This window comes from Pyrgilauda ruficollis, unplaced genomic scaffold (genome assembly GCF_017590135.1).
Source record: "Pyrgilauda ruficollis isolate IOZ18807 unplaced genomic scaffold, ASM1759013v1 scaffold4, whole genome shotgun sequence".
Taxonomy (NCBI): domain Eukaryota; kingdom Metazoa; phylum Chordata; class Aves; order Passeriformes; family Passeridae; genus Pyrgilauda; species Pyrgilauda ruficollis.
The window spans coordinates 16,924,028-16,941,480 of record NW_024525489.1 but is presented as its reverse complement, the minus strand read 5'-3'; the positions used below and the strand labels follow the sequence as shown (position 1 = coordinate 16,941,480).

Below are 17,453 nucleotides of genomic sequence, written 5' to 3'. Positions count from 1 at the left end.
CTGAGCCCCCTGCCAGGGGCTCGAGGCATCCAGGGCAGCCAGAGGAATGTCCTGGGTTCTAACACTTGCCTATTTTAAAGTAACTTCCCCACACAACTGAGAAGTTAAACTGAACTATAGAGAAATACAAGGAAAATACTGTCCTTAAACAAACAAGCACCATACTCTCAGCATGTTTTCCAACATTAATTTTTTCTACTCACTTGTTGAATTACGTCAGGATAAAGCATAGGGAGTCTCTCTGCAATAAGAGCCAATCCACCCATGCCTGCAAAAACTTGCAGTGGAGACTGAATGGGACAGGTTTCAAGAAGTGATTCATCTAGAACTGCATCCATACACTCATCCCCAGGACTGATGGCTTCATCTTCAGGGCAAGGTCCCAGTAAATCTGCATGCTCTACAAAAACATAAACGTAAAAGAAATTAATACATATCATCAACACGGTGTTTATTTCTTTGTCCTCATTTAAAAGTGGATTTCAAAAGCACTGGGTCCTCCTCAAGCAAAGACTGAGCCAAGAACCTGAAATGAATACAACAAAAGAAAATAAAAGTGTTAGTGGTATCTTTTGCCAATGACAGCAGATCCATATCAAATTCAGCATTATTTATGGCTACATGTTAATTATTAGAATTTCATGTTTTATTAGAATTTGATCTGTGCCTTCAAGACTTTGCTAATTTTGGAGTTATGAAACTTTTTAACACTCTTTCACCAAAACTTAAGTGTAGGTTTGTTATTCTCTAATAAAGAGTTTATAGCTGAGGAAAGGAAAGATAATCTTAACCTTAAATTAGTCTTGCTTCTCACATTTCCTCTCTGAGGTGTTAAAATGACCCTCTGCAAAAGCCATGAAATTTAATTCTATTCTTCCTCATGAAAAAAGATCATGATCTGGATTTGTAACTTTCTACTAGCCTCCAGCCTCCTGGTTGATGACTAAGCACCCTAGTATCTTGTACAACAGACGAGCAAATGAACATTCTATGCACTTACGCACACAAGTATATACAGAATATACAGAACCCTACCACAATTCCTTATAGCCAAACATCAGCCCTCTTTGCTAATTGCCACAGGCAAACTTCAGTGATTAGTCTATATTTAATCTAAAAATCTGTTCAAGTGGTCTTAGTATCTCTTCACTGTGAACAGTCTGACACCCATGATAACTCCTGGTAATACTCCAAATATGTAGCACACATGCTATTATTTATTATAAACTTGTGAAAACACAGAAGCACATTAATAATAACTTGTGCAGCGACCAAAACAAATTTCTTATGAAAAAAATTTTAAACAGCAGACACTGTTATCTTTTAACAGATACTTGATCTTTTAAAACTGTTTCTTCCTAATTTGAAAGGGAATAGGAAATAGCAGGTCTTTCCCCATCCTAATTCTCAACTTCAAAACACGCAAGAAGCACCGTGTTACAAGGACATCACCGATATGCCATGGGAGGATCACACTGCTTTGGAATAATATGATCAAAGTGTAAGATTTAATGAGCTTAAATCAGGGACATGTAGGAATATGTACATCAATTCATCCTACTTCAAACAGACTATGACTGTCTATCTGTCTGGAGAAGTCTTTCACAGACAGACTAAGAAAAGGTCACAGATACCTTCAAAGCAGGATAATCCTTGCAAGAAAATGTCCAAATGTAACACTTTCAGTATATACAGCTTTGATGTCTACTGCTCTAAAGGACACAGACACCTCTGTGGAAGTGCTCCTTTTCCTCACAGACAGTGGGTGAGGGTGTCACAAACTTGCTGGTATCAGCAAGGAACCACCTTCCACCAGACATGTGGAGGATTCCACCTCACTAGACTGAACATGATTTGCAATTCAATTGCTTGCAGTGGCATGACTTGATCAGACCACAAGAAATGTTAGATATCCTTCATAATGATGGTTTTAAAAGAAAGATTTTGACAAAAAATCTCACCCCTCTGTTTTACAGTGTAAAAAGCTGTAAGCTTTACCAAAGAAAGAAAACAAGAAAATAGAAACACAGAGATACTGATAAAGCACGCAAAACTGCTTCTCTGCAAAAGACACTTGAAAAGCAAGTTCTCAGTGAGTAAGGCTACAGGCAGACCCTTTCACTGTGAGTGCAGTATCATCTTCAATGTTCACTCAAGGAGTTACACTAAAGTATGCTTCTGTAGTCCTTGCTTTAGTTAATTTTCTTATAATCCAACTGAAACCATTTCACCTCCATGAGCATTTTCCAAGTTTTCAGTGAAGTCATGCACTTCAGCTGTGGAAAACTGCTGATCTCAAAAAAGGCACTGAAGCACTCAGAAAAAAATGTTAATAAATGACACTCTTCCTCAGGTAGTAGTAAATGTAGCACTAGAGACACCAAGTGAAGCTATAAAATCTATCCAGCATGGATGGCATCAAAAAACCCACAGTCTACTTTAAGTAGCAAGTAAAGGAGAATTGATATGCAAGAATGGTTTCTCTAGATAGTACTAACTAGTCAAGAAAAATCAGTAGCTCTGACCTTCATTACTGCTGAGTGGTGATTGTGAATATAACTAATATTTTGCAGTACAGCACAGATCAAGCTCAAATTTTCAGAAGTATTTATCTCAAGTTAAAACAAAAAAGTGCACAGTAACTTAACAGAAGTTCAGAGGACCTTTATATCTTCACACACAACTTTACTACTAAATTGAACCCTCTCTAATGATTTGAGTTTTGTTCAAATAGCAAAATATTTACTGTATATTTAGAATTTGAATAAAGAGCATAAGCAAACCAAAGTCTTATTTGAATAAGATACATCTCTCAATAGTGTGAGTGATATGTATATCTACACACTGTATAGAGTCAAGAAATGCTTATTTCAGACCACATATCAAGAAAATTATAATTTTTTTCAACACTTCTGTTTCTTATCTTTTCTAGAAACAGACTATCAAGTGCACAGGTTTTAAAATGAGCCCCTGTCTGAAAAGAACTGAATTATTAATTTTGGAATTCCATGCTGTTTGTGTCAGCAGGCTGATGATCAGCACATCACAATTAGCTTAATTTCAAAGTCCCATTTCTCTTAAGTCTTGCCTACAGGAATGTTATAAAAATATTTCAGAACAGATTCCTGGGATAGATCTCCTCCCTTCTCCAGCAAGTAGACAGCAAGCAATTGGCAAAAGTATTATCAAGAAATATATCATATTAGAAAATGTTAAATGTTTTCAAAAGCTAGAGTTACAAGACCTGCTAAGATAGCTTGAGAGAAACCCTCATTTTCAAAGCAGCATTTGGTATCTAAGATACTGCAATAAACATTTCACAGGCTTCTCTAACTCATATGGTTTCAAACAGCTCCTGTATTACTAAATCTGCCCTGGTTACCAGCACTACTAGAGAGAACTGATATACATGTCAAGAAATAAAATCTACTGTATCTATACAATCACAATTGCATCACATACAATATTACAATGAAAAAAGCAAAGTGAAACCAGAGCAACCATATTGGAGCATCTTATAGATACAATTTAGGCAGACAATGAATTTGTACTTTATCACAAAGTTTAGCTCTTGTCTGGAAAAGAACAGCTCAGGAAAATCATCCAAGAAAATACAAAAAAATGCTGTTTTTCATCAAGAAAATCAAAACAATTCTTGTCCAAAATAGAAACATTTTTAAAAGGACTATACCGAAAAAGTAAGAACACCCACCTTTTTCTGTGTGAAGACGTTTAAATGAGTCTGTTTTTGATAAGCTTGGATCTGAGATTACTTTGGAACCAAGTTTCACTGTCAAATCTATGGATCGGTATCCTTGAGGAAGTTTGCGGTCATACAGCAGAGTCAGAAGCTGGGCAAGTGTCATTTCAGCTGGTAATGGCTGACCTAGACAACAAAGGCATCAAGTCAGAGAGGAAAATTCTGACTGGGTGATTTTAATACACATATCCAGGTGCTGTTCATTACTTGTACCACAGAAGCCAAGTAGACTAAATATCATCTGGCCCCAAACTAAGGCCTTCATTTTACCATTTGTTCTCTTGGGAAAAGGGGCCCCACCAGTTTGGAACCAATCATGTAAAAGATCTATGCCAACATTCCCTAAAACAGCCCCGTGCTGAGAGCACAAGCACTTGTCACATTTAACAAATGGCTAAGGCTGTCATTTGATGTGCATTTTAAGTGGGTACTGGCTGTCACCTTCTATTAAACAACACCTATGCATCACCCTTGAATAGTGGGAGCATAGAGGTGTGTGTAACCAGAAGGTAAAATGGGTGGTATTGAAAAAATTGGAAAACAAAGAAACTGGCAATTCTTTTTCAGGCCCACTAATCTCAAGCCTAGCTCACTACTCCTGTCAAGACAGCAGAAAATAAAAAAAAAGAAGGGCACTGCCAGGACCAGTTTTCTCCACAGCAATGTAGACTTGAAATGCACATGCAATACAGTCCAAACTGATTACTCTAATTCAGATTTTGGCCACTTTGTTGATTGCAAATATGTCCTTCCCTGAAATTACAAGCTAATCTGAAGGCAAAAAAATTTTGTCTGAAAACAAATTTATACATGAAATATTTTAAGTGTTGGATCCTATAACAGCACGTCCATTTCATCTTGATTGTACTTAATCAAGTAAAACAACATCTAAGAGCTCCTTAGTAGCAACCTGTTTTTTCAATTGAAGACTGTCTTAAGAAAAACAAAAATTAAAAATGCCATTCCAATGTGCAAGTTTTCTGCTGTTTTTTCCCCCACCACTGATTTTCTTCACATGGCTTATTATTTTTTAACAACTGTCTGCTGCGCAAGACATGACCAGATCGCAATACAGAACGGTTTACATGACCATCACGAGACAGTCAACCTTTACCAGCTACATACTGAAAACTGGCACTGGGTTTTGATCTCATCTCCAAGACAGCAGTATCATAGATTATTGGAAGAGACTCGCAAGGATCAAAGCCCAACTCTTGGCCCTACACAGGACAGCCCCAAGAGTCACACCATGTAACTGAGAGGGTTTTCCAAGCGCTTCTTGAACTGTCAGGCTTTGTGCTGTGACCACCTCCCTGGGGAGTCCAACCCAGTGCCCAACCACCCTCTGGGGGAAGATCCTTTCTCTAATATCCAACCTAAACTTCCCCTGACATCCTCAGGCCATTCCCTTGGGTTTTGTCACTGGTACTGGTCACTGGAAAAGAGACCAGTGTCTGCCCCTCCTCCTTCCCTCATGAGGAAATTGACTGCAACAAGATCTCCCCTCAGTCTCCTCCAGGCTGAACAAGTGACCTCAGCCATCCCTCATATGGCTTCCCCTCAAGGCCTCTGACTCTCTTCATTGCCCTCTTCTGAACTATCTTTAATAGCTTTAAGTCCTTCTTATATTGTGTCACCCAAAACTGCCCAGCAGTGGATGTGAGACTGCCCCAGTGCAGAGCAGAGTGGGACAATCCCCTCTGTCTGGCTGGTGATGCTGTGCCTGACCTGCCCACCCTCCAGAAGAGCCTGTAACCATCCATCATGGCACATCAATCACTGGACTCATCCCAGAAGGTTTTGTTCATCAATTTTAGATATTTTAATCTAAGTATACGATCCTGCTAATAATTGCTAGAGGATAGCCTCAAAGCTGGTAATTGGATAGTAAGTCTCAAATTTAGGGATTTTTGGGTGAAAATGACTTTCATCAGAAGTTAACCACTTAATTCCATTAGCTGGATCCAGACAAGAAGCTGTTCTGTATAATAATGAAGTGTTTCACCCACGTTTCTGTCTTTCATTCCTGATCTAAGTCACTACAATTTCTTCCTACATAAGAGAGATTGCCACTCTTGCTATACCATATCTGGTATACACGGAACATGACCAACTGCTTAGGACATGCTGTGTTTTTAAAAGACCAATGTTATGGAACTCAAGAATATTCCTGAACAGGCAAATCAACCTTTCTGACAGCAATGCAAGATGGTTGCCCACTTGGAACCTGAAGTAATAGGGCATTGATACCAGTTCAGTTCTGCCCTGTATGTGGAAGAAAACCTACGTCACCTTTCAAACCCATCCTGCTTTCATTTGTGAGTGGAAGTATTTTGAGAGTTTTTCTAGGAACAAGGTACTAAACTTCAAGGGAGATCAACATAATTGCCACTTCTTTCAGGCTGCTATGATGCTCCATTGCTGCAGCTGCTGATGTTATAATGATTTCCAGTTGAAAGCTGTTTACCAGCCCACAAGGGCTCCACACTTCCAAGATGCTAATCCCCATTACCATTGTTACAACTTCCTGATCAGGTATCAGCCACTGAAAAGACCATAATTTTGATGTTTAAAATGTATTACTACAGTTACCTGGTAGTAGTTTATGGTACAGATGAAAGACTGGAACACTAATGGTCTTGCTGGAAGGTTCTCCTCCTGAGGAAGAACTACCAACTTTATCTGCCATCACTCTTCCTCGCCTTGATGGTGGACGTGGAGGGGTGGATGAAACAGCTCTTTTTGACTGAGATTTCAAACCTAGTACAGAAGTAAAAAATTTCAAGTTGTTCTAGTGTTCAATACCTTCAGTTAGCCAAGGTACAACACACTCAAAACCTTCAATGACAGAAATATTAAGAACTTTATCTCACTGGCTAATTAAATACCAAAGCAACATTTATGTATAAAACATATATGGATATAATCCCAGTATTTTTAGTTAAAAGGCTGTTCATTCTCCTAAACCCCAAACATAAACCAAACCATAACTAGATGATACCATGCACAAAAAAAGCAAAAGCTATTATGATTCTGCTCTCATTGAAGAGTGTCACACAACGGGCCCTACAGAAAAATGTTTTTAGGCTGTCTTTTCACCTGAAAGGAAGAAAGGCAAAATTTTCCAAATTGACAGATATTTCAGCACAGATTATAGATAATAACCCCCTGTCTGGCCCACAAAGACTTTAGCTGCAGTACTGACAGTACCATGTGTGATGAAAGGTGTCTTTATATGTGCTTTCCAAGTTCCCTGGCCCCAAAACATTTGAAGTAAGCACTACATGAAAATTAGGAGGCATCACAGCTACATAAAAGCTTACTGTTATTACACAGCAATACTGCCTTATCTTAGGACAGCTTAAGATGACTTAAGGTACAGCAAAATTATACTGCAATCGTGAACCCTCTGAAGGTGACAGACCAAGACAAAAAGCAAGCAGGTCAAGACACAGACAATTACTAACTTTTCATTGTCCAAGAGCTACCACAAGGCTAACAACATCCACACTTCAAATGCTGCAATATGCTCTGGTTTCAGCTGATCATTAGAAGCAGCTCTAATGTGCAACACATTGTCCAATAATCTCAGTACACTAAACTAGCTTGCCTCAGGAAGATTGGGCTGCAAATACCATCTTCTCCCTCGATTAATTTTATCCATATGTAAGAAGTTAAATACTTTTAACTTCTTGAGATTCTGAGGACACAAAAAACCCTCAGAATATATGAAAAGTTCATGACAAAAGAAGAACATATTTTACAAACAGGTAGTAGAAATAAATGCAAATGAAGTAAGTCTACATTTAAACTCTTACTAAATTGGAGAAATTTGGAAAAAACATCAGAAAAAACCTGAAATCTGCTTCTTTTTAAAAGACAATGGGCTATATCAGGCAGTAGGATAACCAATGCAAATGGAATGACATGGCTGACTATGCTGTGCCCTATCTTCAAGCTTGGCATATTTTTGTTTCTTTCTAGATTTTTCTGTTTTAACCCTTTGCTTGGACCTATTAATATTTTAGATACTACTAAAACATGTTTAACTTGTTTAAGTGGCACCTACTGTAACTATCTTGTCAGATAAAATGCTGTAATTAACATAGCTATGTTGTTTTAAATGTACACCAAGTTCAGTGAAACTGCTGCCCTGTTCGACATTTGTGTTAAGTTATATCTACATCTAAAAACCTGAAATAAAAAGCTTAAGAAATATTGGTGCCAAAAGTCAAAGGAAATCAGCATCTCTGCTTCATGTTTCATGAAGTGTGAATGAACTCGAGGTACCTCAATAGTGGCAGAAAGCTAGATGGAAAGGGAGTAATTTGAAGTTCATTAATCAACGTCAAACTGAAAGATTAATGACTTCTACAGCTGTCATCTGAACTGCAACATTTGTGTACCACTGCAAAATTACTATGTTCAATCTATATCCTCCAACAATAGGTTTGCATTTTTGTAAGGAAATGGGCTTACATGAAAGACTTCTGAAGGTTTGACTCAGTAATTTTTATAAACTGAATGCTTTGAAAGGAACTCCAGTATTAGTTGTTTCCAAATGGAATAACATGGTTTTATGCCAAAATCTCCATTTGACAGTTTTTAGCAGAGTACCATTAGTTGTTTTGCATGTTTGCATATCCATATATTTTGCATAACAAAATATATGGATACCTTTTATTTCCAAAGGATATTTTCAGAAGAGAGGTGATTAAACTCTGTTGTACCAGCTACTGCAAAAAGCAGAAGCAATAATACCCTCCAAGCTCCAGGGCTGTCTTTAAAAAATGCTGTAAAATACCCTAGCAACATCAACCATGAAGATATCACTGACACACATATTTAGGTATACATAGATTTGACAAATTTGTCAAAGTATAATCTGCTAGAGGCAGCTGTTTCACCAGGAATCAATCTTTGCTGCCTAACAGTCAGTTATATTACAATTGTAGTATCAGGTACTACAATTCTTTCTAACCATCACTAGTAATAAAGTTTAATTATTGGGAGATATTTTCTTTCCCCAACACACTTTGATCCAACCAAAAAGATCCACTTTATAAAAGACAGAAGAAAAAGACATACCAGAAGCAACAACAACGCTGTAATTGTCCTGAAATCCATTTTCTGCTTTAACTTTTTCTTTCTCCTCATAATTCTTCTTTTCTTTATCTTCCTTCTGTTCATTAATTAGCTTAGCTGTAATACTGGGTGTATCTACATGGGGATGGAGAGGACAAGGACACACAAAGAGAGGAAAGAAGAGCATTTCAAGATACTAAGCTGATTTTATTAGTTTCTAAGCCGTTAACAAGGCTATTCTCAACTACTGTAGCATTTCAGAGCTCCAACACAGGCAGCAATAGTCTTGTCAATAAGTATGAATTAATTATTACAGTACCCTCTTCTTCCCCTAAAACTCTGTTCTCTGACAATTTAAATCTGTAACAGTTTAAAACCATTACTTGATGAGTCAAGTGTTTTCACATTAAAAAACCACCAAACCACTGCAATCAACCAAAATGAGATTAAGCAAAAAATGCCTATCCAAACCAAAAAACCCACAAAAAAATTGACAAAAAAACAAAAGCAAAAAATACAACAAAAAAAGAAATAGCAATTTTTTTTTTTAAGGACAGCTGCAGACTTATTTAAACAGGTTGTTGTATTTGGGTCTGGGTATCTCTCATTACATACTGATCCAATTTCAGAACTGGTAAATTCTCTTCCTTTGAAATTGGAAGATGCCTTAAGTACATTACGCAGCCAAACCTTGAACTGTTTGCATAAGAGAACATTAGATTACTGCAGTTCAACCATTTTGGTTCAATCATTAGTGTAGATAACAACTATCAGTACATTATTAAATCTAATCTAATTTATTAAATCACTGATGATTGGTGACAATGGACAATTTAATATCCTGTATGGTACAACACTGGCACCAAAATAGTCAAGTAATTCTCTAATTGCTTCTAACTTGTTTCCACATAGCCACAGCAGCTTTAAAGTACAACTCCAGACCTAGAAGTACCATCCAACTACCTTTAAGAGTGTGCCACCAGTGGGTGAGGTGCTGAAAGGGATGTGGTTTGGCTGCTTTGAAATATATTATGATTTGTGCCTGAAGACATTAGTTATGTCGCTATTAGACAGCACTGGAGACTAAAAAGAGATACAGAGTGTGAAACTACTGCCACTGAGGACTCAACATTCACACACACACTGTGCATAGATCTGTGTGTATATATACAAACACATATATGTGTATACATATATATACATGTGCAAATGTATCTATCCATGAGACTGTGTATGATTTTGGCTTTAAAAACATTTTCATTATTATTATTATTAGTAGTAGTAGTAGTACTACTACTACTACTATTATGATTATTAAATTTCTGAGTTGCTCTAATGTTCTCCCATGGGCTCAATGTCCTCTTACTGCTGGGGAATTTAAAGGTCATTAATAAAATTATCAAAGAAGGTTAAGCAATGGTATTCTAATTACTCAGGTGAAATCCAGATTTGTTGTTCAGTTTTTCTAACTCCAGCAATAAATCAAGACTAAGGTGCATGAAATACACAACAACAGGTACTCATCCAGGCAATCCTATCTGCTGTGTACTGCACATTTTCTTCCTATGGTGAAGGGATGCAAGCAGCAGACCTATCAATGATTTTAGGACCCCTTTCTCCCCTTCTTTTTTTAAAAGCTGGGAAAAAAGTACAAAATGAATATGGTTCTTGTGATTTATTAATGCATAAAGTATGAAATGATTAGATTTGAGACATTAACAGTAGTAAAGAAAAAAGTTAATCCACGGGACAGATTCCAACACAGGATCTTCATGACTTCCTATTGCTGTAGTGGTGACAGCCTTTTCTTTACTTTCTACCCCAGTCCACCCCTTCTCTCTCTCACTCTAAAGACACAGCTTGCTCCTCTTATATTCAAGCCTTCTTTACTCTATCCTAACCATGGACCTCATAGAATGCCACACAAGAACCACAAAGCCAAGACATAACAATGCAGTAGCAAACTCTAAAGTTGTGGTGCCCTACCAAGTCAGCACTTAACCATTTTCAATTTCTGACATGACAGTTTACCACATCATCACATTCTCCTCTCCAGACCTTATTAGCACTGGCTATCAAGCTGACAACAATGCACCACTAAGGCAGCTACTCAGTACGGTTTATGTCACTGCTCAACAACTGATCCCTACCTTGTAGGAAGTGACCATCCCACCCATTACAGTAATGAGATCCTTGTGCAGTTTGTGGTCAGAAAAACCTTAGTCACATTTCACACATGACTCTCTGGACAGTAAATACAGAATTCTATCAGAAATAGTAAAATATTCCTTGATAAATAAAATACAAGCGTTTAGCTAGGAATGGATATTTTTCTATTAATATCCTAAAACACATCTTGACCTGTCTAATAGTCTGCCAAATAACATTTTAGTACTTCTATCAGCTTGTTAGGTAACATTTACAGCCCCAACAAATTTGTAAACGTAAATTTTCCACAGATACAAAAAACCAATAGTTGTTTTTAACTCCACGAAGACCTGTCTCATGAATTAAAAGCTGAGCTACACTGAGTTCCAAAGAAGTACACATCCAAGTAAACCTACATATAGGAGCATACATACCCAGTCAGATGAACGGGCAACTAAGTGCACAACCTTCAGTGCCCACCTCCCATATGGCAAAAACATAATTGCTCTAATGACCTTTGACTCTTGTTTGGGATTATTGAGAATCACATTTTAAGAATAAAGAAGTCCTGGATTTGTTTATTTTTTTTTAAACTAAATGTATATAAAACTGATTTTTCATTTAACATGTCCAAACAATTTTTGCTCTATGTATTACTAGAGGAGAATCCACTTGCATCTTGCCTTGCTTTACCTAGAGAGCTCTGGCATGGACATGACATCTTCAGTATGAATTCTACTCTAACTAATTTAAAAAAAATTATTAAACCTAATCTTTAACATATAGTTCTGTTTCCTAAAGTATTTAATAAGCACTAAAATTAAAGGTGGAATTCATTTTAAGAGTAAGATGTCTACCATTTGGTGTCAAAATCCATATTATGGTCTGTGAAAGCCTGATCAACTAAGTTCCCTACCGACAAGTTTATCTCTCAGTGTATATTCAAGCAATATAACTGAATGTACTGAAATTTAAAAAACAAATAAATTAATGCCTTAACATTATCCTCTCACTGTGCATAATTTTAAAATCAATATCTAAAAGTAAATTATACTTTTCGTTTTCCATTTAGTAAGCCAATGCATTTATATATCAGACAAATGTATAACCATAGAAATTAGATGGAGCCTTTATCAAGGTCCTTTTCACAGGACATACATCTCCATCTTGAGATGTATCACAAAGTTCCAGGATATTTAACTGACAAAACTGGGGAAATGTAATGAATGGATGAAAGACTGTGTTTTAAAGACAGATATTTGCAGTATCCCTTGTACGGTCAAACAAACAACATCAGATTTTTTTTTTAAACTGCATTTAAAATAGAAGCAAAACAAAACCATGAACTACTGCAAACTTGCCTGACACACGATCAAGAACCTCTGCTAGAGTTGTTGAGACAGGCAAGTGAAGAGTACGAAATTTGTGTCCAGCTCCATACATTGGATGTTGAATTACATGACTAGTAGCATTAATTCTACCTTTGTACAGCTGAAAGGAAAAAACAGTCAACATTAATTATGACTTTAGCACTGAGAAATAACTTAAACCACTATGTTCTTATAAAGCCACATTAGCTAGGTAAAGATAAATTCTTAGTATGCCAGAAAAGAAAACTAATATATCCTTCAACATTGGAGGTATACAGTAAAAATGCATCAAATTAGGACATGTTTAGTTTTTTAACTCAAAATAATTTGTTTTGAAAGCCTACAATATTTTTAGGACCAGAAACAGTATGATATCATCTTTGCTTTAAAAAAAAACCCCATCATTTTACATAGCTGTAATATGAGAGAAAAACTGCATACCTGAGACCTGCAATTATTTAGGAAACAAAAACTTAACTTTGAAACTAAATATAAAAAAATAACAATATACTTTGAGTAGAGGAAGATGATGTTTCTCTGTTGCTGTGACATGAGGAGGAAGTTTATTCTAGACTTAATATCTACTTTCTGTTATTATGACAGGTACCTTAGTCAAGATTAGTTAAACCACTGCAAATATTTTACCATAACCTATTTCACACAGCCCTGAAGACCTGTTTATTAATATGAACTTACAGGACCCATTTATTGTTGTGCAATGCAATTTTAAAAAAAATTGTATTTCCTGATAAAAAAATTGTATTTCCTGACAACCAGAATTGAGCTTCTGAAAAACAGTTTTGGTAAGAACTTTTAAGATAAAAATGGGGAACCAATTTTTGAGAGGTTATGTTGCTGGATATTCTAGAAGTATATCCTGTACATCCACATTATTTTTAAGGTTTCTTTTTGCATCTTATAAGAGGAATCATCTCAGTAAGAACAAAATTTCCCAGTGTTTTTAATAAAAGAAACTGAACTATGACAACTTCAAGACATTTCTTCTGCTTTTACATATCTACTAACAGCTTTCTGTAAAAATCTGTTGCATGTAAAATAATTAACAGAAAACTGATGTCACCTTCACATTATCAATGGACCTGTTAACAATTACTCAGCCAAGTTAAAACATTTAAATGTTTGTGCAAAGACTGTATTTGTTCCTCCTTTTGCATTTTACACTATCCGACCCAGTTTCCCTCTGATATATCTCCTGCAGTACTTTACTCTGAGATGCAGAAACCGAAGTAGCAAATACTTTTGTTTGGATGAGAGTATCAGATCTTTTAAAGAAACTTGTGGTTTGACCCTATTTTTTAGTCACAGCCTTCAATGGAGAGCACTTAGACATCAATTGTAATTCTCTTCCAGTGAAGCATGTGGGACCATAAAGCATACATCTGCTTTATAAATTAATTCACATATTTGTCACTCAATTTATTCATGGCATTTTGGTTAACTGCTGAACCACGTCTGCCAATTTTGACTATGACTGATCCTTAATGAAACTGCTAAGGACTACTGAACAGATACTGTATCTATATTTATTGCTAGTGTGTAAGGGTACTATTAAAAAACCTTCTGTAAGATAAATTTCAGTTGTCAGATCCTTCAGAAACAGTATATTTCCAACAAATATTTTGTGTTACTGTGCCTTGAATTTTCTTCTAAAATGATGAGTTACAATTCAACAGCACTTTCCTTTCCAAAATTTCATAATGTGTACAGCAGAAAAATGCTGCTAATATGTCAAAATTGAATATACTCAGACTTAAGATTTACAGGCTAAATTTATTCCATGTTTACCATACGCTATCAAAAATTCTTACTGGACAAGGTGACTGAAGAAACAAAGTCACTTTCTCATCCTCTAGCATCAGCTGCAAAAAAAGCCTCCTAATAAATCCTGAAATATTTCCAGAGGTTGGGAGGTTCCCACGCTGAGGAGAGGACTGGAACAATTCACAGAGAACCTGAGAATGCAAAATGATATCAGATTTAAAATATTTCTACATTTAGGTCTTTAAAATATAGCTCTACACAGCCAAAGTAGGCAGTGCCTGAGATCCACTTCCAGTAATTACAGAAACCAGCTCAGAAATGAGCACCACTGATGAAAATACCTGCAGCAAATAAGGTCCTTAATATAAATGTTTAAAATGCTGACTCCAGCATCAAAGTAATTGTAAACATGTAGATTTCTCAATATGATAAAAAAATTAAAATAAAGTAGTTATAAAACCAGCTTTTGAATCCATAAAGCAAACATTTCCCATGGCATAATGCACTATTACTCCCAGCCATTAACAGAGAACTGACTCAATTTTTTACTGAAGTCTACTTCTTCCTAAAACATCATCATTTTTAATGCTGAAAAACCATTTTTTCATTATGCTTGCATTCAGCTAGGTCTGCAAGGTTAATGAATGTGACAAAGATAGCTGAATCTGCTCCAGAATGCCAAATGCAAAGCCATATTCTGCAATACCCTGTATTTCCTTGGACACAGGTTGCACAAGCAAACTTCCCAGGAAATCTCCTTAGGTTACTAATATTAAATATATGTAATGTTTGCTGCCCTATCCAATTAAACAGTCTTTTGGAGTTCAGTCTAAAGCTTATTTCTCAAAACCAAGAGGAATACAAATCTATACACAGGACTGGATAGCCACGCTAAAACTTTTTATATGTTTCAGACTCAGATCAACAAGCTAACAATTTTAATACAAAATTTTTCCAGTCCATGACAGTTTGCAAGACCCCACGTTATTACAAAGAAAGATAAAAAACATAGAAATTTTTCAAAGTTAGTCGTAGCTATTAATTAAAACATTATTATTTTTTCTTACCTGTGCCATAAGTCTCTGGTTATTAGGATGGCAAGAGATGCACTGAAGGAAGAAAGCAACTGTTGCATTTTCAATTGCTGTCCGCTGCTGAGTGGTCAGTCCTGTGGTTACAGTCGAAGAAAGCAAGCTGGACCTTGCACTGGTCTGTTGTGCCGTCATATTGTGTCCTCCAGAGGTAGCACCAGAATGGCACAACAGGAATAAAAGTGCTGTCCACAATGGATTGACTTCAGAGCCACCCAACCAATCCTTCATCATGTGGCTGTTGCCAACTTCTGTCAGAAACCTGAGAACAGGAGCAACCAGGTCTGCCGTGATGGGCATTTTATTAAAGTGCTGTGGAACGTGGTGCCTCCTGAGCCTGTCCTGGGTGATATCCATGGATTGTGCAGTGCAGTCAGAGCTAGAAGTATGGTTAAAGCAAAAACTAGCAAGACTTCTTACAAGCAGTGAAGGCAAACCTGAGTCCAGTAACTGCTTGATAGCTTCAGGAGACTGAGATGAGGCAGCAAGAGTAGCCAGGTGAGACTCTGTTAGTGCAAGAGGGGCTTGTGCATTTTTAGAGTCATCTGTTAAAGATGAACTAAGGTCCTGCTTTTTGCTGTCATCAGTCATAGACAGTCTATGCTGACACTGCATCGGAGGAGGAGTGATACCCATCCATCCCATCAGTAAAGAAAAATAATTTGGGTGGATGTGGCACATGGAACAAAGCAAACTATCAACAGCTTTCTTCAAAACCATGTTGCAGGGAAGAGACATGGACCAGTTAAACAGTGACCTGCAGAAGACAGAAAATTATATCAGTACATAGCCTGCCAGTCATTTTCCCCTTTTTTATCAGTGGTTCATACAACATTTTTGCACTTTTATGATTTACTATTATAGAAGCTGCTGTGAAAAACTCCATGCTGAACTTGGAAACTTCTTTTGGATCAGAGTAACAGCAGGACACTGATTACCCAAAATGCATTTCTCAACTGTACGCTTAAATTTCTTTCACCATACTGTATTTTAAATAGATATAAACCAGCTGCACACAAAAACCAGATTTTGGTCTTTCGACAGCTGTCATACATCTCATTCATTTTTAAGCAACTGCAACCTCTTTTGCTGTCAATTCTCCAAGCTGCAGCTGTCAGGGTCACACACACGACCCTATGTGTGCGTACAAAGGTCATTTACATGAAGCTCTCAATTCCTTGTAAGAACTGAAAGTACTTTAATAATTCAAAATTTTTGAAAATTTCCCTTATTAGGCATTTTCTTAAAGATGCTGCAAAGAAATGAAAGGAGCAACAACCTTGTTGGTTGGACAACACACCCTTGTTATCCTTACTTGACCTAAATTTAGGACACAAGTTAACAATAGAATTATTCCTCAGTGATTCTAAAATTCCACCTCCCTTTGGCACCACATCCAAGTACTATTTGCTTGAATGCTAATGGAAGGCATATGAGTGCAGAAGCAAATTTAACTCCTGTTATTCAGCTTAAATTTCAGAAGGGGGACTTGTAAAGTAAAATGACAATTTCTTCATACAGACTTGTCCAGAGTATGTGAAGTACTTTTAAAAAAAGCCAGACTTCCAAACTGGATTCACAGTATCTTGACACCACAGGTGTTACATTATCTTAACATTTACATACAGAGGTGAACGTGCACTTCATGCCATTCAATGCTAGATTTTTAAATTAAATTTGGATGTATTATTGCATCTTGCATTTCCATTTGAAGACAAGGATTGTTTTCCCTCCTTCTGGATGGTAATGTTATACTATGTTTAGTCTAAGGGCACCCTAGGAACTCAAGGAACTCACTGGGTCTAACCAAAAGTTGGATTTATCACCAGTCAAGGGTTGATAAAACCCTCCCCCAACAGAAAACTGATCTCAGTGGCTAAAATGATCTATAACTCTGGAAAGACAGTCACAATTTCCAAAAGTCCACATGCAATAAAGGTACACTTAACTCTTCTCCAACTATATATTAACGCAATCCAAATGCCAAAATCTTCTGGATGAGTTCATGCCCTATGAAAAATAAGGTTTTTTCCTAAACACATATTTAAAAATAACTAAGGGATTAGCATCCGTTGGCCAAAGCAAAAATACTGAAATGGAAAATGGGGATGATGGGAAAATATTTCCAAGAACAAAGTGATTTATCACATGAAGGAGAAACTTGGAGCTATAGGTAGAATCCATGACAATATTTCAAAAGTTACAATATTAAAGAAG

The 17,453-nt window shown here is 36.6% G+C and overlaps 1 protein-coding gene across 1 annotated transcript in view; it reads right to left on the bottom strand.

The window, feature by feature from the left end:
• Positions 1–17,453, bottom strand: part of BIRC6 (baculoviral IAP repeat containing 6) — a 173,084-nt gene that overhangs the window by 57,917 nt on the left and 97,714 nt on the right. The window contains exons 55-61 of the mRNA XM_041477108.1: positions 15,213–15,993; positions 14,193–14,336; positions 12,355–12,484; positions 8,849–8,980; positions 6,353–6,520; positions 3,713–3,886; positions 204–400 (exon numbers count right to left, since the gene is read on the bottom strand). Of these exons, the coding sequence (XP_041333042.1) occupies positions 204–400; positions 3,713–3,886; positions 6,353–6,520; positions 8,849–8,980; positions 12,355–12,484; positions 14,193–14,336; positions 15,213–15,993 (1,726 nt within the window). The remainder of the gene's footprint in view (positions 1–203; positions 401–3,712; positions 3,887–6,352; positions 6,521–8,848; positions 8,981–12,354; positions 12,485–14,192; positions 14,337–15,212; positions 15,994–17,453) is intronic.